The sequence below is a fragment of the Anolis carolinensis genome, chromosome 4, assembly GCF_035594765.1.
Source record: "Anolis carolinensis isolate JA03-04 chromosome 4, rAnoCar3.1.pri, whole genome shotgun sequence".
Classification (NCBI taxonomy): Eukaryota; Metazoa; Chordata; class Lepidosauria; order Squamata; family Dactyloidae; genus Anolis; species Anolis carolinensis.
The window spans coordinates 102,844,873-102,870,211 of record NC_085844.1 but is presented as its reverse complement, the minus strand read 5'-3'; the positions used below and the strand labels follow the sequence as shown (position 1 = coordinate 102,870,211).

Below are 25,339 nucleotides of genomic sequence, written 5' to 3'. Positions count from 1 at the left end.
CTCCGGATGTGTGCGGATCCCCCCCGCACCCTCCCAATTCTCCCTCATCTACTATCTTCACAGAAGGGACAGGTTCTCCACCCCGACGTCCCGTCCCTGCACCTGACTGCCTGGAGGATACTTCCTTAAACTCTCTCCACCCAGACCTGCAGGCGATCCTTCGCGCTGCTCACAAACCGGCCACATCGAAAGCCTATGCTTACAAGCTGGCAAAATTCCAAACTTTCCTTCGGGACCGACGCGTCGATCCCGCCTCTACTTCGATCCCGCTGGTCATGGACTTTCTACTTTCCCTTGCGGATCGTCAACTTTCTCTGGCCTCGATAAAATCCTATCTTGCTGCTCTCTCCTGGCATTTCCAACGTCAGGGACAACCCTCTCTCTTTTCTAACAACCTCATTAAGACCTTCCTTCGAGGTTACAACAACTTGCATCCTCCAGTCCAACCTCCGACTCCCGGATGGAGCCTCGAACTCGTCCTTTCTCAACTAGCTTCAGCTCCCTTCGAACCTATGGCCTCTGCAGACCTTCACCTTCTCTCTTGGAAGACTGCCTTCCTCATCGCTATCACCTCTGCCCGCAGGCCTTCGGAACTGGCTGCTCTCCGGGTGGACGAACCCTACCTCCGTTTCCACCACGACAGGGCTGTCCTTCGCCCGGACATCACCTTCCTACCTAAGGTGGTCTCTGCTTTTCACCTGAACCAGGACATAATACTTCCTGCTTTCTTCCCCAATCCTTCTTCTTCTCTAGAACGGAAACTCCATCTCCTCGATGTCAGGAGAGCCCTCCTTTTCTACAAGGACAGGACTAAGGACATACGTAAGTCACCTAGACTTTTTGTGGCCTACGCTACCCACAAACTGGGCGAACCTCTTTCTTCCCAAAGACTCTCACACTGGATTGCTCAGACCATTGAGCTCGCTTATCAGCTAGCCAAACGCCAGCCCCCCTCTTCGATCCGCCCTAGAACTACAAGGGGCCTTTCCACCTCTACGGCCTTCCTGAGGGGCGTCCCTCTCGACTCCATCTGTCGAGCGGCTATCTGGTCCACTCCATCCACCTTTGTTTCACACTACAGGATGGACTCAAAGAACCTCAAGGACTCGGCTTTTGCCAGGTCCGTCCTCTCCTCCTGCCTTACCTAATGTTGTTGCCTTACTCAAACCCATTTTTCGGGTTTATCCTTCTTACAGGCCGACCGTTGTCATCCATCCCGTTTGTAATCAATGTGCTCAGGGTCTCTTTAACATAGTGCTTGTGTACTATACTTACCCACTGCACTGAAATTTAATTTTTGAATGCTTCTTCCTCTGTTTTCTGAGAATGAGTTTATGCCTACCTCTGTATTTTCTTACAGACTATTGCCTACTTACTATGTTATGATTGTGTTCTGGATCCTAACACAAGGATCGGTTTATTGCACTATATGCTATTGCATCGCTTACTTGACCATTGCATTTGCCTGTTTTTTTGCACCTTGTGCTCAATAAATGTGTTTGGACACTAGACTGGTTATCGGGTTTGCTATCCCACCTACCTACACCTTAGCTTGCTAGTCTCCATTAGTGTGCATTCACAGAGTACACGAAGAAAAAGGACAGGTTGCTTACCTGTAACCGTGTTTCTTCGAGTGTACTCTGTGAATTCACACAATCCCGCCCTTCCTTCCCCACAGGCAAACCTCTCCCTTTCTCGCTGCCTTTGCAGCGTAGGAACTGGAGAGCGAGCGCGGAGGGCGCCCTTTATACCCTCCGGGAAGAGGGGCGGGGTTACCGCCAAATTTCAAACTTTAGCTTGGAAGAGTATCCGTTGGAGCCTGCGCAGGCGCAGCATTCTCCATTAGTGTGAATTCACAGAGTACACTCGAAGAAACACGGTTACAGGTAAGCAACCTGTCCTTAAATTCATACAAGTATAATGTTATAAAATGTTCCTCATATTACCAATTTTAAAGGAACACCATGAAGTTGACTCTCATGTTTGTCCCAACAGGGTGCATGACCAGTTTCCAGACACTGAAATGGAAAAATATGCTCTTTTCATTTATGAATCTCTTAAGAAAACCAAAGGCAGAGAGTTTGTGCCTTCCCGGAGTGAAATTGGAGCTTTAATCAACAGACAAGAGATGACCTCTACAGTCTACTGTCATGGTGGCGGGTCCTGTAAGATCACCATTAACTCCCACACTACCGCTGGGGAGGTGAGTTGAGGCAGCAAGGATTCGTTGTGGGGCATGTGTGATCTCCATTCCAAAATACGTTTACATTTTTCATCATATGGCATGTATTTTTGGAAAATGTGTACAAATGTACTGTTTCAAAAGAAGCAATTTGAGAACCAAGACTCAGAATTCCATTTTTTGTGCTTCCTCTGAAATATTAAAATGTTTCTGATATTGACAGGCATCTGGAGAAATGCATGTAACTTCCAAACATGCTCATTTGCCTTCCTAATAGTAATATCGAAATTATGGGGTATGTTGGATTGTGTCCTTTGTATTTAAGTCTTACCTTGCTTTCAATTTCTGTTAATTAATGTTCTTACCTTCTAAGGTCCAACAATACGTGTTCTGTCTCATTTTGGTTTTGTCTACTAGGTTGTTGAAAAGTTAATTCGAGGCCTGGCCATGGAAGATAGCAGAAATATGTTTGCCTTGTTTGAATACAATGGAACCACAGAAAAAGCCATTGAAAGCAGAACTATTGTGGCCGATGTCTTGGCGAAGTTTGAAAAGTGAGTGTGCCTGCCCTAATAAGTAAACAATTAAAATCTCTAGCAGCGGCTTTCTGAATTTCCCTTCCTGGAATTAGTAGCATCTTCTCCCCCTTCCTGCCTAGAAATGGATTAATGAAGTGCTTGTAAGCCTAGAGATGATTTCATCCCCCTTCACTGTGAGGGTTGTGTTCTGCTGTCCTGAAATTTCCTCTCTCATGCCTTCCCAGCAGTCACCCACTCAATTTGGACTTTGTCTCCCTTCTAATTGTCCTAAGTCTGCTGAAATCATACTAGATGATGACAGGGAAGACCTTTTCGCTGAAGCCACAGAGGAAGTTTATTTGGACAGTTTGCAAAGGAGACCAATACTCTCATCAGACTTTACTCCGGCTGTCACTTCAGTTACATCAACTACACTAATAGCATGCAGCATAGAGGCAAAAAATTGTAGTCGCCTCTGTGGATTTTGATAGATCTGGGGAAGAAATTGAAGAAGATGCAAATGGGGACCTGTTTGATATTGATATTAACATGTCAGATCCAGAGAAAGTCAGTGATGGCATAAATATTTACATGCTTATAGAGTAACAACAAAGACATTCTAGGCTTACACAGCAATTTAGCATCCAAATATCTGGATGTTAGATACACTGTGTGTCCAGCTCCAGAAAAAACGGTTTGAAGGCATGACCAAGGTGAAAGCAGGCAAGAGTAGAGAAAAGAAGAACAGCATTAAAAATACTCAACCCTGTTACAGGATCCTGATTTAAGGCAGTTGCTGGAAAATTCTGAGCTGCCAAGAGTAGTTAAGCACCCAGGCTCTGAGTGGAGCAGGAATATTGAGGATGGTAAACAAGACTACCTACGCTGTCAACAAAATGACGATCAAGATCAATAAATTGGATGCATGCTTTGAGGAAAAACAACAACAATTTGAAAATCTTGATCAGCAACTTTAGAAACTTCATAGTAGTGTAGAAGCCTTGGTTTGTCACAGAAAAGAGCTTTCAGCCAACACAGCTGCCATTGCTAAAAATGCTGCAGTGTTAGGGAATTCAGAAGACCACATTGTTTTATCAAGAGTTTTGTTGCAGCTTGTTGAAATTGAGGAAAGGATAGATCAGTTACATCAAGAGCAAGTGTTTGCTAACTTCTATGTGATCTCTGAGCTGCAATATTTGCCTTATTGGTACAGTTGGGCACCCCTCTAGACCTTTTCTTCATTAGGATTTATTTTGAATGATACAACTTCTCCAAAGGTACCAGTCAAGGGTGCATATTTGGAGGCAGAATTCCATGGCAGCCTCCCTTCCCAGGAATATTAAAAAGCTTGTCAGGGCAAAGCTACTGATGTTAGTGCAAAAATGATTAGAATCACCCTGGCATTGCCCTTAGGGGAATAGGCCATACATTTGTTGGAATTCAACCACATCTTTCACAAGTTTATAGTCCTCATAAAGGAATGAAATAGGCAGATGAGCTATCTAGCAGAGGAAAGTCCTTCCTCATTGACCTCTTTATCTGTCTGTCTTCCTTTCCCTCCTCCTGTCACTTTGCTTGTTAGGCTGATTCTTTTCTTTTTCTGAGTACAAGCCACTGAGTCCTCCATTTTTGTTCTTCTCCTGTGAACATGGAGAAAGACAAGACATCTGCCATACATAAGTAGATAGATAGATAGATAGATAGATAGATAGATAGATAGATAGATAGATAGATAGACAGACAGACAGACAGACAGACAGACAGACAGACAGACAGACAGACAGATAGTGGTTCCGGTTATCTTTCCTATATAGATATATAATTCTTTGAATAAAATCTTTTATAACTTCTAAGCTTTATTCCTGAATTGCATAAGGTCAGTCGCACTACTTCTGGCACTACAAGTTTCTAATCTACTGCTAATGCTGCTGTTGCTGCTTTGCCTATTTCAAATGCTTTTTCCTTTTTAAAAATTACCCACCAACAAAGTTTTCAGAAATTCTGGTTAAATAAAAAATGTGATCGTTGATTTAGTGATTTGGATTTTAGCCTTATATTATTTCACGTAGCCAGAGAAGGTTCAAAATGTAGTCCAAGCTACAATTTTTATTATCAGATTATTTAAACACAGAATATTGGGCACTTTTTTTTTCAGGCTCAGCGCTGCATCTGAGGGTGATCTTACGGCATGGAAATTTTACTTCAAGCTCTACTGCTTCCTAGATACTGAACACGTGCCAAAAGATAGTGTAGAATTTGCATTCATGTTTGAGCAGGTAAGAAAAAAGTAGCTTTGATTTCATCCTACACAGACATGTCATTAGATCAAACATTAGAATGAATGGAAAAGCAATTTCCATGTGCCTGCTCCCAGCAATGGGGCTAAGACAAAATAGGAGTGTTATCCAAGTTTTCTCCTCCTGTTTTCTATTAATAGTGACAGGGAAGAAAGAGACAAATCTGATTCCTGGAACATAAGCCATCAAGAGGTTCTCTTTCCATTTCATTTTTGTAAGATTAGTATGAGAGATTACTATCAACATCCATCTAGGAGTCAAGTAATCCCTCACCACCTACTTCTGAAAGGTCTTTAAATATAGTAACAGTAGTAGTGACTTAACATGGGGTTCAAAGCATCCTATTTCAAGGAATTGTTTTTCTGAAAATAGACTGAGAAATCTCTATGCATAGACAAGTCTTGGGTCATATTCCAAGCTGAGCTGTCCACACAAGATATTGACCAGGCCTCATTGTCAATTTATATGAAATGACTGACTGTGGTCCTATAAACCAACTATCCAGAATTCTATGAAATGCGGGTCTAGGCAACATGATAATAAGGGTGGCTCCATCTTCACAGCTTGTAAGCAAGAGGAGCTAAGCACACCACTGGCCTTTTGTCCATAGTTTATTTAGTGGGACTGCTGAATCCAGCAGGACTTGACACTCCAACTTGTCTCTACAAACAAGCCTGGATTTATTTATTAGTTTGTGTGGAAAGAAACAAGCCATAATGTTAGGATATAACTTGACAGGCCTTGTTGCACCCCAAGGCAGCGTGAGCACTCGAAAACCAGACAAGAGCCAATATAACACACTATATCTTTACTAAAACAATTATAGATCCAAAAGAAATTAGGTATAGAGTCTGAGTAAGGAATAGTTCTTTTCAGAAAGTCAATGACAGTTTCAATTGTGTGAAGGTCCAATATTATAATCCAAAATGAGAACTCGTTAGCTCTCCCAAGAAATCAAGTCCACGAAGTTAAACAGGGAAACAAGGCTGGCAGAAAACAGAGTTCTATCCACTGGAACTGCTTCGTAGCAATCAAGGTAAACAAGTTGTTAAAGCTGAGGTAAACTTGAATCCGGAACAAGGAATAACATCTGAAGTAAAGTCAGGGTCTACTTGAGAGTCACGGCCTGGCACAGCCCGACTGGAAACTGGAAACTTGGCTTGAACAGGAAGTAGGAACAGAGAAACCTTTCTCCAGAAAGCATCATTGACACCACAAAGGAATCTACCGAACAACACACTTCTAACAGATTCTGGTCTGTTCGGAATTTGGGGAGTACAAACTCCCAAAACTTTCTCAAGGGAACGCTACCCATTTTCCCATCTGTTTGCCAGTCTCTGGCTGCGGCGAATTTCCTGTTTTGCACTTCTTTGTCTAGTCACAAAATCTCTACGATTAAACACCCCGTTACCAGGCATTTCTTCCACATCTGGCTCTGTCTGCGAGGAAGGATTAGAAGAATCCTCTCCAGTTAACAATTCTCCAACGTCAACATTTTCAGGCACCTGCAGCTGTAAAGGCCCTTCTGTGGAGGGTGCAATGTCAGTAAATTTCTCATCATTATCTATGTCAAAGTGCAGGTCCCGAAACACTGCAGGCCTTGGTGCCCTAGCCGGCTGGGACCTAACAGGCCTTAGCATTCTGGCTTGATTCTTCCCACACATGGGTTAAATATTCATGTTTTGTTTAACTGCCTTAGTCTGCTTTCACTAGGAATGTTTGACCCTCATTCACCAGCACACAAGCTCATCCACAAGAAGACAATATGCTTTGGTCGCTCAAATTACAGTTTTAAAATCAATTTCCTAAAACCCTGTCAGGAGAGCAGAGAACACCACTGCAGCCCCCTAAGGGAAGGGAGCACTGAAGAAGCCTGGAAGCAGTTACTGTTACAATCATATTAGAACCCAGGCCAGTGATCTACGTAGTCCTGTATCCGTGTTTTCCCATAGTAAAATCCCGAATTCTTTTGGGAGGTTCACAAGCACTTGCTTTCTCCTGTTCTCATGAGCAATTTCTGATTAGATATGCCTGTGAGGGTAGTGAAACTAAAAGAAGGGCTGCCCCTAAAGATCTTATTGATAGAACAGGAGCATAAAGACAGGCCTGAGCAATATAAGGTTTTCTAGGTCCCAGATAAGGTCCCAGCATTTAAATCATAGCTGTTAACTGATCACACCTATGTATTCTGTGAAGTTTATATTCAGCATGTGTGGTATTTGGGTAGGAGGTTCCTTTTTAAGAGATAGCACATCCAATCCTTCTTAACTGCTTGTTCTGTTTTTTACTGAAGCATTGGCTCCTGGTTTGTGGGAAACTGTACACAATTTTGACTCTTGGTTACAAGAAAGATATGCTTTTCAGATTGTGTGTGTTTTTACTGTGTGTCGAGTTACCTATGTATAAGTATCCATTTTTTCTGCACCTTAGACATAATAATTATTTTGGGGTACATGCTTCTCCTTCATACCTAGGAATTGGTTTCTACACATCTCCTTTTCAGATTGTAATAATAATTCTTAAATTGGGTGCAGAAATCCTGCCTCTCCTCTAGTGACCTAAGGAAGTGTACATTGCACTCCTTTTCGCCACTTTAACATCTCAGCTGCTCTGTGAAGTAGGTCATTCTGGGAGGGAATGGCTGGCCCAAGGTTACCTAGTGTATTTCACAACTCAATATGAATCCCTCAAATCCCAGTCCAACAATCTAACCAATGTGCCATGAACTAAATGATTTCTCAGTTTCAGCTAGAAATACCTTAGCCATTTAGAATATATTCCACATTTCTCAGAAGCATTTTAAAATGTCTCATTTTCAAATTCTTTCATTCATGAAGTTGTCTTGCTTTCATCTCTACCATATTTCAAGATTCTGACACATCGGGAAAGACCTTAATTTTATTAACTTAATCATTTTATCCTGAGCATCTTACATGTATGGCTTCTGTGTCAACTTCTGTGACCTTCTGGTAGGTCCAGCTTATTGTCCCAGTGGAGATATACCTATTATGAGCTCTGTGGTTAGCCTGTAATGTTAACCCGTTGACAGTTTTTCTTCTGGTATTTCAAACAAGCCTTTATTTTTTATTTTTTGCAGAGCTCAGTTAGAGCTATATAAGAATAAGATAATTTGTATTCTTTCTTTGTAGTACCCACCTAGTAAATAACAAGCTGAATAATGAATGTATCCAGAATTAATGAATATGCTTCAGAATGGGACAAGATCATAAATCTCTGGAAGAAACTAAATGGATTTGTTTGTACAAATCAATCTCAAAATTGAATATCAGCAAGGAGACACAGATTCTCTGCTTATGCATAATTGTAGTAGGCCGTTCTCTTTTCAGTAACTTTTGACCAGAAAGCTTCAATTAGAATTCTTTGATATGAATACCTGGCTGATTTTATGGTTCAGGATTATATCCTTGAAAGGAGAACTAAATATATATCAGGCCGAATCAAAATGAACTGGGATCTGAAATGGGGAAGATTGATAAATAAAGTCAAAGGACAAAGAAAATATAAAGAACTGAATCACTCTCTTTTTACGATTGATCAATTAAAACAATATCTGAATGAAAGAAATTACTGTTCCCAGAGGGTGGGGGGAGAGGGGTGAAAAACCAATAGACACAAGTGGGAAATAAAGGTGGAATTAGCCAGGATAATAATACTACGAATATATCATTTGATGTGTATATTGAAATGGTGATAGATTTTGATATTATTCTACCAGTGTTTACGATAAAAACATATTTTTAAAAAAGAATTATTTGCTCTCATTGGGAGCGATTTTATCACCATCCAGTATGTTGCTTGATTAATATACAATATCAAGTTCTACTTGTTAGTATCACTAGGATGTTCATTTGTATATTTTTGATAAAATCTTTTTATATCAGCTGTATTTGCTTTCCTTTTCCTTCTCTAGTTTAATTCTGTACCTGTTCCACCACATTACAGTCTTTTGAAATCAGACATATAGAACTAACTGTACACCACAGAAAGAAATGGACTGCAATCTTACATTAGTTTCCAGCACCTCACCAGTAATATTAAAATCAAGGTCAAACCCTGATTTGAAATTCAAGTGGTTCCCATTCTGAACATAACACTGAATCCTGGTTTAAACAGACCATGACTAAGGCAAGCAATTTAATTTCTGACACTCATTTCCTGCTTCCTAATACATCACTTAGCATTGCTTTATCTTAGGCCCTTTCTACACTGCCATATAAAATCCAGATTATCTGCTTTGAACTGGATTATATAGCAGGGTAGACAATCCAGTTCAAAGTAAATAATGTGGATTATATGCTTTGATAATCTAAATTATATGGCTTTGGAAAAAGGGGGTTTGCCATATATTGCCATATATTTTAAAAGAAGTAAATTCCATAGTTTAACAGTGCGCTATCCTTACGTCTTAGTTTATTTATTTTATTTATATACCACTCTTCTCCCCCAGGGGGAATTAGTTCAGTTACTCATCAGTATACTAAGAATATACTCCATTATTCAGACATATATAGTAAAGATATATACATACTTAGACTATTAATGAGGATAACTAGTAGCAGTAGTGGCTCATTTGTTTGTTTGTTTATTTATTTATTTATTTATTTACTTGCTTACATAATTTATATCCTCTTTTTCCTAAAATGGGATTCAAGGCATTTACTTGCCAACTTTTCAGTTTCTCAGTAGTGCCATCCAAACAATTACACTGCACAACCATAGGTTCAGAATAGGCAAGCACTATCAAACTCAGAACAGTAAAACACTTCTCTGGGGTTTTGTGGGATGCTGTTTGCAGGGCCATAGAAACACTTACCAACTTTGCATGGCCATTTCAGATTGTAGGCAAACACTGCTTTTTTGTTACTATTTCTGCAGTTATGAAGAGGAAGCCATTTAACCTAGAAAATAGGTGACTTGGATGCCCTCTGCTGGTTTTTGATATCTGAGGATTCATGTTTCACCAAATATAGTAGTCTAAGTAGACAGCTTGTTTGTAAAAAAAATTGTGAAAGGAAGATATTGGCTATCATAATACTAGTAGTTGTACAAGAATATACAGAAATCATTTTTATAATATTTTCAAACATTCAAAACTGCTCAGAACAATCAACTTGTAGGAGTCTCCTTACTGCAACCTAGCAAGGCTAATATTCTTAATTCTGAATTGCCTGGAAAGTGGGATTCAAGTTGAGAGTTTTATCTAGAACCAGCCAGTGAGTTCATGATGCAGCCAAGCGTCAAAGTGGGGATTTGAGAGTCAGGGCTGCTTCTTAGCTTCACAAAGAAGATGGAATTCAAAATGTTATAGTGCATGCACCTGCAAAAATATTTCTTTTCTGTCCATTAGGCACATGAAGCAGTGATTCGAGGACATTATCCAGCTCCTGAAGAAACCCTCCAAGTCCTCGCTGCCCTACGGCTCCAGTATCTACAAGGAGACCATACTTCATCCAATATCACTGTGCCAGAAATGGAAGAAGTCTACCCTTTGCAGAGGTTGAAGTCCCGTATTATCCAGTCCACTAAAATCTTTTCTCCAGCAGAGAGACTGGAAAGAAAGCGAAACAACTTCCTGGAAGGCACCCTAAGGCGGAGTTTCCGCAGTAGTTCCATCAGCAGACAGAAGATGGAAGAGGATCAAATGCTTGATATGTGGGTCAAAGAGGAGGTCTCCGCAGCCAGGACAAGTGTGCTTGATAAATGGAAGAAACTGCAGGGAATTACCCAAGAGCAAGCTATGGCAAAATACATGAGTATGATTAAGGAGTGGCCTGGATACGGGTCAACACTTTTTGATGTGGAGGTGAGCACCAAAACATTCTGCAGGTCTTTTTAATTATGAACCAAAAGAGTATACTATTGGTAGTACACAACATAATAAAATATCTTTTGAGACTCCCATGGGGAAGATAACTTACTCCCTGCTTTAAGGAGCCATCAGGGCCTTTGTGGCATTTTCAGTTACAGTAGAGTCTCACTTATCCAAGCTTCTGGATTATCCAAGCCATTTTTGTAGTCAATGTTTTCAATATATCATGATATTTTGGTGCTAAATTCGTAAATACGGTAATTACAAAATAACATTACTACGTATTGAACTACTTTTTCTGTCAAATTTGTTCTATAACATGATGTTTTGATGCTTAATTTCTAAAATCATAACCTAATTTGATGTTTAATAGGCTTTTCCTTAATCCCTCTTTATTATCCAAGATATTCGCTTATTCAAGTTTCTGCCGGCCCGTTTAGCTTGGATAAGTGAGACTCTACTGTACTACTTTAATCAACACTCACATGTCCATTTATACCCGCCCCACCAAAAAAAAAAAAATACAAAGACTTATTTTCTTAAAAGCTCTGCAGATCTCTGTTGCTGTTGTTCATTAATGCTTGGACTATATAGGCCATTCACGTACCAACAAATAAATACAATGTAAAAGTACAATAGTGTAAAAATACAGATCTTTGTAATGTGTGTATACAGAGATGAGCAAAAACCAACACTCTCCCACCCATTCTGCTACAGTCCAACTTTTAATGCTCACGTTTCTCAACACTATTCAGCTACTTGGTCCATGTTTGAACATTCATATTGTATTGACTGGAGTTTTTTGGACTTGTCCAAATTTTGATAGGTTTCCGTATCATCTAGTGTCATAAAAAGAGGTTCATAATAAGCAAGTTAGGTTGGCATCATCCTTTCTTAATCCTTAATGACCCAGTATGCTGCTAGAATTAAGACTAGGAAAGGGGAAAGTAATATATCTGGGCACATTTTTGTGATTCCCAAATTCTTGAGGATATAGGAGCAGTTTTGTCATTTTAGGTCCAGGAGAGGTCTTTTCTCTAATATAAACTACTCTGAGTTTACTTTCTGGTAGCAACAAGCTGATTACTCCCAGCAAATTGTACTACATTAAACAAATAAGGTAAAGGTTTTCCCCTGATGTTAAGTCCAGTCGTGTCTGACTCTGGGGGTTGGTGCTCATCTCCATTTCTAAGTCAAAGAGCCAGCATTGTCCATAGACACCTCCAAGGTCATGTGGCCGGCATGACTGCATGGAGCACCGTTACCTTCCTGCTGGAGCAGTACCTATTGATCTACTCACATTTGTATGTTTTCAAACTGCTAGGTTGGCAGAAACTGGGGCTAACAGCGGGCACTCATTCCGCTCCCCAAATTTGAACCTGCGACCTTTTGGTCCGCAAGTTCAGCAGCTCAGCACTTTAACACACTGTGCCACCGGGGGCCCCTATTAAAAATATATTGTGCTAAATTAGGAAAGAGTGGTAGAGAACACTGCATGCTATAAAAATAGTTATATCTAACTCCACTTAGAAGATCATTGCATATCCATAATTACAATTTCCTTGATATTATTTTATGCTCTTTTCCTTCCCCAGTGTAAAGAAGGGGGCTTCCCTCAAGAGCTCTGGTTGAGTGTTAGTGCTGATGCTGTTTCTGTCTACAAACGTGGAGAGGGCAGACCACTAGAAGTATTTCAGTACGAACATATCCTCTCCTTTGGTGCTCCCCTTGCTAATGTCTACAAGATCGTTGTGGATGAGAGAGAGCTACTTTTCGCAACTAGTGAGGTGAGAAACAAAACTGACATACATACGAGGTTATTTGTTACAGTCCTCTACTTCCTTTTACTTACTTACTTATTATTAAAAGGATGAATAAATGTAATTCCCGCTATCTGCTTTCAGATATTTTTGTTGTTTACCAATTTTTACAAGAGGATTAAATCCTTAAGTTTCAACACTATGCACATTTATTTGGGAATCCTGTAGTTCTCAGTAGGCTTCCAAATAAATATGCATTAAATTCAGCTGCTTATTATATATTTTCTTGAAAATTTCAGCATCTAAAAGGGATTATTTTCTTTTGTTATTTTTTTAAAGTGAACATTGTTTAAAAACTTATGAAATAAGAGTACATAATAGATTTGTTGGAATTCAACCACATCCTGCACAAGTGTATAGTAATCAACAAGGAGATAGGCAGCTGAGTTAGTTGACAAAGAAAGCGCTTTCACCATTGTCTCTCTTTTCTGTCTCTTTCTATTTTTCTTATTGCTAGAAGGGACACACCTCTTTTCATTCAAAGTTTTTAGTCCACACGGCAATCCTCTGAGTCCTCCATTTGTTTGTTGTTTGTGAGCATGGACAGAGACAAGAGATCTCCAGAGAGAGAGAGGGATAGTTAGATAGCTTGACCCTAACTTTCTAATATAGAAATGTAGTCTTTCTGTGAAGTCTTTTATCTATATACTGTATATACTCGAGTATAAGCCTAGTTTTTCAGCCCTTTTTTTAAGACTGAAAAAGCCCCCCTCGGCTTATACTCGGGCAAGGATCCTGGTTGGCTTATATTTGGGTCAGCTTATACTCGAGAATATATGGTACATTTATTATTTTTCTCTATTATTGTTGCTACTATTACATTTATTTTACTTTATTTTTATTATTATTAATACATTTATGATTTCACTCTGATCTTATTATTATTGCATTTATTATTTTACTCTATTTATTATTAATTGTATTATTTTCCTGTATTTATTATTATTATTATTACATGTATTATTTTACTCTGTTATTATTAAAAGGCTACATAAGCACATTTACATTGAAGAAGATGAGAATAATGATTGGATCAGAGTTGGACAGTCTTATCTTAAATTTGAGCTTTATGTAAATAGTCAAAAACATTTAACCTACTGATGCCTCGATTAATATAATTTTATTGGTATCTATTTTTATTTCTGAAGTATACCACCCTCGGCTTATACTGGAGTCAATGTTTTCCCAGGTGTTTTTTTTGTGGTAAAATTAGGTGACTTGGCTTATATTTGGATCATCTTATATTCGAGTATATACGGTATATAAAAAAGTAATGTTCATTTTACTATGGAGTAAACAACGAAACCACTGAACCAATCACACCAAATTTGTCCACAAAAAACAGTCATCCAAAATATGTCTTTCAATAAAAAAACTAGAAAAATAGTCCAAATTACAGAGGAGTAGCCTTTCTCCCCCTAACTGCCAGTTAAAAAGGTAGGCTCTGCTGCCTTTAGCCCCCCCCCCCCCCCCGGCTGCCTTTAGGCCCCGCCCGCTTCGTATCCTAGCAACTCCCTCAGCCAAAATGCCACCCAGAGCACAAGCAGCAGCCTGATCCACACTGCCTATAAAATACAGATTATCTTATTTGAACTGGATTGTGTGGCAGTGTAGACTCAAGGTCCTGCCACACAGCTATATTACCCATTTATAATCCTATATTATCTGCTTTGAACTGGATTATCTTGAGTCCACACTGCCATATAATCCACTTCTGTGTGGATTTTATACAGCTGTGTCGAAGGGGCCTCATATAATCAATTTCTAAGCAGATAATATAAGATTATAAATATAATATGAAATAATTACTGTGGTATAATAATACAGAACAATATAATCTCTAAAACCAGGATAGTAAATAAAGAGCAGCACTCTGAAAGCAGGGACATCGGGAATTTCAGAAAGGAATCAATCAGGGCCAGCTAACACTTCCCAAAAAAGGATTCCCTGAGGCAGGAAGCAGACAGGCCTTGAAACTGCAAGGCTATTAAATGCTAATCAAGGTGGCTAATTGCAGCATTCATACCTGCCTCACCGAGACTATTAATTGTAATTCAAACTGGCCAACCAAGGATTCTGCAAGGTAGAAAGCGGCCAGGCTTGCAAGCATCAGGGCTATTCAGTGCTTTTCAACCTGGGCAACCAAGTTTTCCCCTAGGTGAAAAATTCCCAGACTTTGAAGCCACGAGGCTACTCCGCCCCATTCAACCTGGCCTAGCAAGGATGCCCTATGTAGAAAGCAGCTAGGCTTTTAAGCTGCAAGACTATTCAGTGCAAATCAGTCTGGTCAGACAATGATTCCCCTACAAAGGAAGTAGCCAGGCTTCAAAGCGGCTCTTTGATTGAGGGTACTACTCTAGCTACTCCAGAAAACAGCCAGGCTTTGAGGCTGCAAGGCTATTCACTGCTATTCCACCTGGCCAACAAATGATTCCCATAACATGTGGCCGGGCAAAGCTAGTATATATATAAAAATGTAATGCTTGTTTTACTATGGAGTAAACAACAAAATTAGAGGATGAGAAATAACTGTTTTTTCCCCTTGCTGCCAGTTAGAAGGGTAGGCTCTGCCCACTTCGTCTCCTAGCAACCCACTCAGCCAGAAATGGTGCCCAGGGCCTGTTCACTCAGGCCTCTTGCACACTGCCTTGACTCTACTCTGTAAATTGCTTAAGCTCATTTGCTCTACTGCTGTGCCCAAGAAGCTTCTGGTCTTCTAAACTACTGCTGTTGCTCATTTTACTTTTTACATTCTTTTTTTCCTTTTTGAGATTACCCAACAAGATTCAGTATAATAGTATGTTTACTAACATAATTTGCTTGGTGGAGAATAAATACACTTTCTCTACTAATACCCAGCCACTGTTTTAAAAAGTGTACATACAGTTTGTTATGATTGAGCCTCATGGCTCTGTTACTGACAGACGTGGGCGTAAGACTCCTCGAGAGTCAGATACTCTCGAGGAGCGAGAGAGAAAAAGACTGCGAGACATATTTGCAGCACCATCTGACGAGGAGTCTTTCGAAGGGTTTACGGAGAGAATGGAGGAGGGGCTGGTTAGCTCAGAGGAGGATGAGATGGATTGGACTCGGGTAAGGGAGGAAGTGGGTGCCACTGGCCATGATGGGACAGAAGATGAATGGGGACCTTCAGGATTAGACCCATGGTTTAGCTGGAGGGATGGGACGGGATCCACAGCTGGAGATGCTGTTGGGCGTAGTCAGAGGTGTTCCAGCTCTGACGAGGAAAGTGATGAGGAAACGCCCGGGTTAAGGAGGACAGCTGACAGTGATGAAGATTTGTAACTGGCATAAAATGGGGCTTGGGAGCAATTGCAAATTGCGTTGGGCAAGGTAATCTGGGCAAACGCTTGGGATCCGTGTGTGTGTGGGACGCTTCCCTGAAGACTTGTGTGCTTTCCTGTGCTGTGACGTAAGTTGATTGGAATCCAGGGTCAGACGGCGGGAGGGATTGTGTGGGCATTTGTTTGTGCAAACCTGTGCTTACTCTTATTAGCTTGACCCTCCGTCGTCTTCTTGACGAACGCCATCTCCTGCTTTGAGAACTCGGACTGAACTGACCACGGCTTGTCTTCCCCCCTTCTTGGACTTGGAAAAACTACAAACGTCTGCTTCTGGCTTTGATCTACGGAACGGAACTGGTCTACTCAACTGCTACAATCCTTGGCTGATTTACTCGTGTTGGAGATCCTGTCTGCTGTGTGTGTGGGGGAGCGACGCAAGTTACTCTAAGCACAGTGTTGGCAGCAGAGAGGAATCTGCTGCCAATTAGTTGCATTCTTTGTATCTTTTGTTCCTTGGCTTTCGTTTCGTTTATACCCAGGCTGAAGTAAGCAGTTTGTTTTTACCCGGATTAAACTCCGGTTTAATCCGGTTTATCTTTTGAACATTTACTTTTGCCCCTTTTTGCTCCTAAAGGCAAAAACTGCCTGGCCCTTGTGTTTTACGGGCATTTTTGAGTTCTGTAATCTAATAAACTCTGTTACTTTGAATCTTGTGGCGTTCTGTCCTTGACAGATTGCCCAACGCCTATAAAAAGTTTATTGCAGCAATAAACCCGTCAGGAAGACGATGGATGAGTTACGGGCCAAAGTAGACCAATTGCAAACGGCTTTTACCGTTATCCAAACAGCTCAGGCTGTGAAAGGACATGTTTTGACTCCTGAACGCTTTGACGGAACCAGGTGCAAGTTGCCAACCTTTTTGGCACAAGTGGAGCTTTATTTTTCTCAGCTCAGTGCTCATGCTTTTCCTACAGACACTAGCAAGGTGGCCTTTATTTTGAGTTTGTTGACCGGTCCCGCAGGACAATGGGCCACTAATTTAATTTTGGGAAATGACCCAGTCAAGGACAATTTGAATAATTTCAAAAAGTTGTTAACTGATACTTTTGGGGATCCTCTCCGCACGGAGAACGCTGGGTGGGCTCTGTATCGGTTGAAACAGGGAAAGGGGACTGTTTTGGATTACTTAAATAAGTTTAACCTGTATCGCCACCAGCTGGATTGGGGGGAAAATGCATTCATGCTTTTATTTACTGCCGGGTTAAGTGATATGCTCCAGGATGAATTAGCACGCTTGGAGCCGGCTGAAAGCTGGGACGCCTTAGTAGCTAAGGTGCTGCGTTTAGACGCAAGGTTCGAGGCTCGTAAACACTCAAAAGCAATGTGTGCGCCACCCATGCATGTAACCAGGGCATCTGTGGTGATGGGGGAAGAGCCCATGGAGCTTGGGGTCTTTAAAAAGCTGTCTACAGAGGAAAAGAGCCGTAGGAGGCAGCTGGGCTTGTGTTTGTACTGTGGGAATGCTGGGCATTTTGCCAAAAATTGTAATGTGAAACCTTCCCAGCTTTCGGGAAAAGGCCAGCCCTAGTGCGACGTGAGTCCAACGCACTAGGGCTCCTCAAGCAGTCAACTGAGGGGAGGAAGCATGTTTTCGTACCCATTACATTATCTGTTGGGGGAAGGGAACTTGTTTCTACTTTGGCACTGCTGGACTCAGGGGCTACGGTCTCCTATGTAGATATTGAGTTTGCTAAGAAGCATGGCATTCCTAGAGTGCGCAAGGCATGCGACGTGTGGGTGGAAGGAGCAGATGGGAGACTGCTGGAGACTGGGGTGGTTAACCATGAAACCTCAGCAGTAACGTGGGAGGTGCAGGGAGTAACGGGAACGTTTGTGTGGGATATTACGAGCTTGCCTAGATATGATGTGATCCTGGGGATGGATTGGCTAGCTGTAGTAAACCCACAAGTAGATTGGGCAACACGTAAAGTGATCTTAAAGAGGCAGGATTGTTGCACTCTAAATGTTACTCATTCTGATATGGAGGGAGTGCCTGCTGAGTATGGGGAGTTCTCTGATGTATTTTGTAAAAGAGAAGCGGACAAATTACCACCGCACAGGCCATATGATTGCGCCATCAAGTTGGCAGAAGGTGCGAAACTGCCAGCAGGGAGGCTGTATGCCTTGACTGTACCGGAAAGGCAAGCTTTGCGGGAGTTTCTAGATGAAAATTTAGCCAAGGGGTTTATTCGCCCATCTAGTTCTCCAACTGCGGCACCGGTATTCTTTGTAGCCAAAAAGACTGGGGAACTTAGGTTGGTCTGCGATTATCGGATCCTAAACAAATACACCATTCGGGATAGGTACCCGCTGCCTTTAATCTCGGAACTGTTATCAAGGGTGCAAGGGGCTAAGGTCTTTACCAAGCTTGACCTGCGGGGGGCCTATAACTTAATCCGTATACGGGAAGGGGATGAATGGAAGACGGCATTTAACACGTGTTTCGGATGCCACGAGTTCCGAGTCATGCCTTTTGGGCTTTGTAATGCTCCTGCGGTATTCCAGAGGTTCATGAACGATGTGTTCAGGGACCTAATTGACCAATTTTTAGTGATTTATTTGGATGATATCTTGATTTTTTCTAAGGACGAGAAAGAACATCGTCAACATGTCAAGCAGGTTCTGCACCGACTGCGGGCTAATGGGCTTTTCGCCAAGGCTTCCAAGTGCGTCTTTCATGTGCCTGAAGTGGAGTTCCTAGGTCATGTAGTGTCAGGTAGGGAACTTAAAATGGACCCACATAAGGTTGACGCCGTCAACTCATGGCAGGAGCTGAAGACTAAGAAGGATGTACAAAGGTTCTTGGGTTTCGCTAATTACTACCGGGAGTTTATTCCGAATTTTGCAAAGCTCACGGTACCTTTGACGCAGCTTCTGCGCAAGAAACAGCCATTTGTGTGGGGGCGGGAAGCTCACGAGGCGTTTCTACAACTAAAGTCTAGTTTTCAATCGGACAACATACTAACCCATCCTGATGTTGACAGACCGTTCGTGGTAGAAGCGGACGCTTCTAGCTACGCGTTGGGGGCTGTATTGTCTCAGAAGGATTCCTCAGGGACCTTGCGTCCCTGTGGATTTTACTCGCGGCAACTAACACCCTTCGAGCAGAACTATACCATATGGGAGAAGGAGTTGTTGGCGATTAAGGTGGCGTTTGAGGTGTGGCGGCACTGGCTTGAAGGGGCACGGCACCAGATCGTGGTCAGATCTGATCACAAGAACTTAGAGCACTTGCAAACAGCAAAGAAGTTAAACCAGCGTCAAATCCGCTGGGCTTTGTTTTTCTCCAGGTTTAACTTCAAGGTGCAGTTCGTGGAGGGGAAGGCAAACCTGCGGGCCGATGCTTTATCCCGCAAGCCGGAATTTAAGACCAATGAGCAGGTAGTATGTCAGACCATCTTGCCTACTGCCTCTCTGTGTGTTGTAGATAATGAGCTTGGGTTACATGACCAGATCCTTGAGGCTCAGAAGGATGATGTGTGGACTCAGGAGCAACTGATGCTGCTCTCTGCAGGTAACCGTACCATACTGCCGCATCTCCAGGATCAAGACGGGGTATTGGTGCGTAGGGGGCAGGTTTACGTACCAGTAGGGACCCTCAGGTTGGAGGTGATTAGAGCCCACCATGACGAACCCATGGCTGGGCACTTTGGCAGGTTCAAGACCGTACAGCTTATCACCAGGAGCTACTGGTGGCCAAAGATGCGGCAAGACATTCTGCGCTTTTGTGACAGCTGCGCCGTTTGTCAGCAGAGTAAGACGCCTGTTGGGCGCCCTAGAGGGTTGTTATCGTCTTTACCTGTTCCGGAGAGGCCATGGCAAATCATTTCCATGGATTTTATTTCAGATTTGCCTAAGTCTGGGGGTTATACTTGTATTTGGGTGGTGGTGGATTTATTTAGTAAACTGGCTCATTTTATTCCTTGTTCAACCATTCCGGCGGCCCCTACGTTGGCCTTACTATTTACAAAGCACATCTATCGTTTGCACGGAGCACCCGAGGTGATTATTTCAGATAGGGCTCCGCAATTTGTGTCACGCTTTTGGAAACACTTCCATGAGTGTTTGGGGACTAAGTTAAACGTGTCTTCAGCTTTCCATCCGCAAACGGATGGACAGTCGGAACGGGTTAATGGGCTCTTAGAGCAGTATCTGCGTTGTTTTTGTTTAGATCAACCCACGGCTTGGGTAAAGTGGTTACCGGTGGCGGAATTTGCTTACAACAATGCGGTGCACACGTCTAGTCAGCATACGCCATTTGAGCTAACTTATGGTTTTCACCCACGGGGAGGTGTGGCGCCGTCGACCAATGTGGTCTCTTCGGACCCTGTGTACCGCTCTTCGGAAATGGCTGCATTGCATGATGTTGCCCGTCGCTTACTGTTGGAAGCTAAGGCAACGCAGAAGACTCAGGCTGACCGCCACAGGCAGGCAGGGGAGGAGTTGGAAGAAGGGGATTTGGTGTGGTTATCTTCCAAACATATTAAACAGGCTGGGGGAAAGTTTGCGCCTCGGTATTTGGGTCCCTTTCCTATCGTTAAAAAGATTTCTTCTGTTGCGTTTCGTTTGCGTTTACCGTCTAGTTTAAAGGTCCATCCAGTCTTTCATCGTTCGCTGTTGAAACTTGATACCTCTAGTCGTCGTGGTGCTATAGCGGAGGGTATCACTGCCACTTCTCCGCCATCGGGGGAGGAGGCCTTTGTGAGAGGGGATAGTGTTATGATTGAGCCTCATGGCTCTGTTACTGACAGACGTGGGCGTAAGACTCCTCGAGAGTCAGATACTCTCGAGGAGCGAGAGAGAAAAAGACTGCGAGACATATTTGCAGCACCATCTGACGAGGAGTCTTTCGAAGGGTTTACGGAGAGAATGGAGGAGGGGCTGGTTAGCTCAGAGGAGGATGAGATGGATTGGACTCGGGTAAGGGAGGAAGTGGGTGCCACTGGCCATGATGGGACAGAAGATGAATGGGGACCTTCAGGATTAGACCCATGGTTTAGCTGGAGGGATGGGACGGGATCCACAGCTGGAGATGCTGTTGGGCGTAGTCAGAGGTGTTCCAGCTCTGACGAGGAAAGTGATGAGGAAACGCCCGGGTTAAGGAGGACAGCTGACAGTGATGAAGATTTGTAACTGGCATAAAATGGGGCTTGGGAGCAATTGCAAATTGCGTTGGGCAAGGTAATCTGGGCAAACGCTTGGGATCCGTGTGTGTGTGGGACGCTTCCCTGAAGACTTGTGTGCTTTCCTGTGCTGTGACGTAAGTTGATTGGAATCCAGGGTCAGACGGCGGGAGGGATTGTGTGGGCATTTGTTTGTGCAAACCTGTGCTTACTCTTATTAGCTTGACCCTCCGTCGTCTTCTTGACGAACGCCATCTCCTGCTTTGAGAACTCGGACTGAACTGACCACGGCTTGTCTTCCCCCCTTCTTGGACTTGGAAAAACTACAAACGTCTGCTTCTGGCTTTGATCTACGGAACGGAACTGGTCTACTCAACTGCTACAATCCTTGGCTGATTTACTCGTGTTGGAGATCCTGTCTGCTGTGTGTGTGGGGGAGCGACGCAAGTTACTCTAAGCACAGTGTTGGCAGCAGAGAGGAATCTGCTGCCAATTAGTTGCATTCTTTGTATCTTTTGTTCCTTGGCTTTCGTTTCGTTTATACCCAGGCTGAAGTAAGCAGTTTGTTTTTACCCGGATTAAACTCCGGTTTAATCCGGTTTATCTTTTGAACATTTACTTTTGCCCCTTTTTGCTCCTAAAGGCAAAAACTGCCTGGCCCTTGTGTTTTACGGGCATTTTTGAGTTCTGTAATCTAATAAACTCTGTTACTTTGAATCTTGTGGCGTTCTGTCCTTGACACAGTTGCTGGATGTAAGTACTGGTGGTTCATTTTATAACCTGATGAATAGCTCTTGCTTTTGTCCCATTTATCTCAATGATTTCAACAAGGATTGTAGGCATCAAACAAATGTTATTTTAGGTTGTGTTACAATATAGCTAACTTCTGTGACTGTTGATCTCAGTTTTTAATGCCTTTTAGTTTAACCTTCGGGGAGATAGGACGGGTTATAAATAAAGTATTATTATTATTGATGAGGAAATGCCACTTTTCCTAAACTGTACTATGCCTACCTCCAAGTCTTAATATCAAACAACTATTTCATAGTAAGGACAAACCATTCATCTATTTTGCATTGTTGTTGTCTTGGTAGGTTGTGGACATTGCCAAACTGATGAAAGCTTATATCAGCATGATTGTGAAAAAACGTTACAGCACCTCTCGCTCAGTGAGTAGTCATGGAAGTCAAAGTAGCTCCAGGTGAATGAAGCAAGTCGAATCTGTCCAGTAAAACCATCACTGCCATCTCATCACTTTCTTCAGAAATTGAGACCGAAAGCATCTCTCAAGCTACAGACAAAGCCTTGTTGCTAGGAGACATTCCGCAAGCATAAATATATAACATCTGTTTGCATGTTTCCATACTAAAAACCTTGTTGGCTAACCTACTTCAAGCCTTCCAAAGCTTTGTTACCTCTCAATAACATCCTGTATGCCTTATCTTTTAATACACTGCCTTTGGAGCAGTGCAAAGTGCCTTAAAACATTTGTAAAACCAATTTGCATTGATCTGCATTGTATTATCAGAGACCGTATGTGTTTGTGTGTGTTTTTTTGTTGTTGTTGTTGTTTTTGTAAAAAAAAAAATAAACCACTTAGCGTATTCTAGGACAAGCAAATTCAGCCATCTTGCACTAACCAACTGGCTGGTTCATGCATGAGGAGGAAAAGAAGCCTATTTCTTGGAATGCTGCAGGCGGCTTTCCTTACATACTTTTTGGCAATGTTGTATTTCCCTTTTTCCCTTGCCTTCTGCCATCATCCTTTCATATGTGTGCATGCATATGACCTGGGTTAACTCCTCTAACTTTTTTTCCATATTTTGCAACTTTCAAAAATTGAAAGGGAATAATAATGTGCAATGGTGTAAACAGTCTTTATGTACATTTAAATAGTCCAGAGCTATAGTAGTCTCAATTGTAGACTTTCTTTATAAGTCAATTTTATTTACATTTAGGGGGGGGGGGGTCCATTATAACTTTTTTTGTATTTTCTTCTAGAGATGAATTTTTCCATCCTTTTGTTACATATGTATGTAACAAGCTTATGTTTCTCTATCCTGCTGTATTATAGATAACATATGTAGTTGACAGAAACTGTATTTATAGTCCGCCCTCCATATGGAAATGCCATTATCAGCACGATATTCAATCAGTCTCACTTTATAAGTTTGTTTATAAGTTCAGTTCAACAAATAAGGTTTTTTAAAGATATTAAAATATTTCAAAAATATGACTCTATTTTGTGTTTGTAGAATGCAGCTTGGAATTTACTAGTAACTTGAAAGCTGAATAATACTATTTAACAAAATTTGAAAATTTTATGTTCCTAGTTTGAAAATACTGTACTATTTTCTGTTTAACTATGCAGTACTTACATTGAAAGTAGTTGATTTTGTGGCTGCCACAAACTGTGTTGAATTGGATGGGGCTCGACAGGAAATTCATTGAAATACTATAGAAAAATGTGCTGCAGGATGTCCCACAAAAAGTTGATGCAGTTTAATAAACTTTGTCCATTTATTTATGATAGAACCAATTAGGAAATGACATTTATACCCCAGGAACAAAACTCATGTTACATAGTGTAATGAATTCAGTGGTTAAAGATTAATCGCTAATTGTTGATTCCTGACACAAGAAAAGAATAGTGGAAATCACTTGAAAAGCTGGCTGTGGCTTTTAATTCTGCACAAACCACAGAAATAGATAATGAATCAAGTGAGCCAATTTGCTTATCTGCATAGGGGGTAACATGATTCCTGGTCTTGTATAGAATTTTTCTTCTCACTGTATGATGCTTGTAACATATCAAACCCACAAATCAACTACAGTAATCTTCCAAAGCTAAGTTTTGGCAAAAAGGCCCAGAATGCATCGTTTAAATGTTCAAAATGATCAAAACCCCATTGAAGTTTGTTTACAACCGGCTTTTCGAGGTGGACTTTGCCCAAGGTGGATCACAATAAACATCAAATAAATATCAAAATACACAACACTTCTTGATAAGAAAAAATATAAATTTAAATAGGATAAAGTCAAGATGACCAATATTATAATGAAATGATACCATCATAATGAATATATGTCCTTCATTGAGAGTCAAGACTCACCACTAGATTCAGTATGACACCCAGACTCCAGATGCCCAAATTGCATCATCTAGATTATGCTGAACTGCAACCCCCAGCATTCCTCATCCTTGACTATTGACTGGATGCTGAGTTACAGCCAACAAAATTTGAGTCCTCCCTATCTGTGCACCAGGAGCGCTACCATGCCCAAGGACACTTAAAATGCACACTAGTTACCCTCTAGGGCAGTGGTGTCAACCTTTAGGCCCTCCACATGTTTTGGACTTTAGCTTACAGAATTCCTGACTATTGGACAGGGAATTGGAGGCCTAGACAACTGGAGGCCACAAGTTTGGCACTTCTGCTTTAAGGACTTTAGTTTTTCCATGTCAGGAGCGAGTTGAGAAACTACGTCGCTTCTGGTGTGAGAGAATTGGCTGTGTGTAAGGACGTTGCCTAGGGGACCCCAGAATGTTTGATGTTTTATCACCCTTGTGGGAGGCTTCTCACATGTACCTGCATGGAGCTGGAGGTGACAGAGGGCGCTCATCTGCGCTCTCCCTAGATTCAATCCGGCAACCTTCAGGTCAGCAACCCAACCTTCAAGTCAGTAGTCCTGCCAGCACAAGGGTTTACCCCATTGCGCCTGTTCTTTAGATGAAAAAACAGGATGAGATCTTGGAAGGACGGGATATATTCCCATTGAGGCCTGTTTTATTCCTTCCTCCTTTGTAGTGTTCCTTTTATTGGCAAATTGAGTCATTGTGTTCCTCTAAAATGCTATCTCCTACCCTCCACCAGAACAGCTGATAGCATCATCTCAAACATAAGATGATGCCCAATCCTGGGAAATGGCACTTTGTTTCAGGCCTGTGAAAGCATCCCTACTTTATTTTATTCAGTGAGGAGGGGGGGAAAGCAGAATTTCCTGAGTAAGGAAGGAAATTAGCAAGAGTAGAGCTCCAACAAAGATCCTCCTTTTCTCCCACAAGGTAAAGCTACAAGAGCAATGCAGGCCCACCTCATGGTACAAAATCATAGTCCTATACTGTATTCATTGATTTATTGTTTCCCATCTTTCTTTTGATGCATAACCCAAACCAAGAGCAAAAGTTCCCCCAAAAGGTTGA

At 41.8% G+C, this 25,339-nt stretch overlaps 1 protein-coding gene and 1 pseudogene across 2 annotated transcripts in view; both read left to right on the top strand.

Annotated features, from left to right (window-relative positions):
- The window catches only part of myo10 (myosin X), a 258,827-nt gene extending 235,459 nt beyond the window's left edge, over nt 1-23,368 (top strand). For both annotated transcript variants that reach the window (XM_008108850.3, XM_016992938.2), the window contains exons 36-41: nt 1,996-2,203; nt 2,600-2,736; nt 4,856-4,976; nt 10,366-10,821; nt 12,423-12,614; nt 22,230-23,368. In XM_008108850.3, the coding sequence (XP_008107057.2) occupies nt 1,996-2,203; nt 2,600-2,736; nt 4,856-4,976; nt 10,366-10,821; nt 12,423-12,614; nt 22,230-22,340 (1,225 nt within the window). In that variant the 3' untranslated portion in view covers nt 22,341-23,368. The remainder of the gene's footprint in view (nt 1-1,995; nt 2,204-2,599; nt 2,737-4,855; nt 4,977-10,365; nt 10,822-12,422; nt 12,615-22,229) is intronic.
- On the top strand, nt 2,874-4,676 carry LOC134298596 (sorting nexin-2-like; annotated as a pseudogene).
- Nucleotides 23,369-25,339: the final 1,971 nt, after the last annotated feature.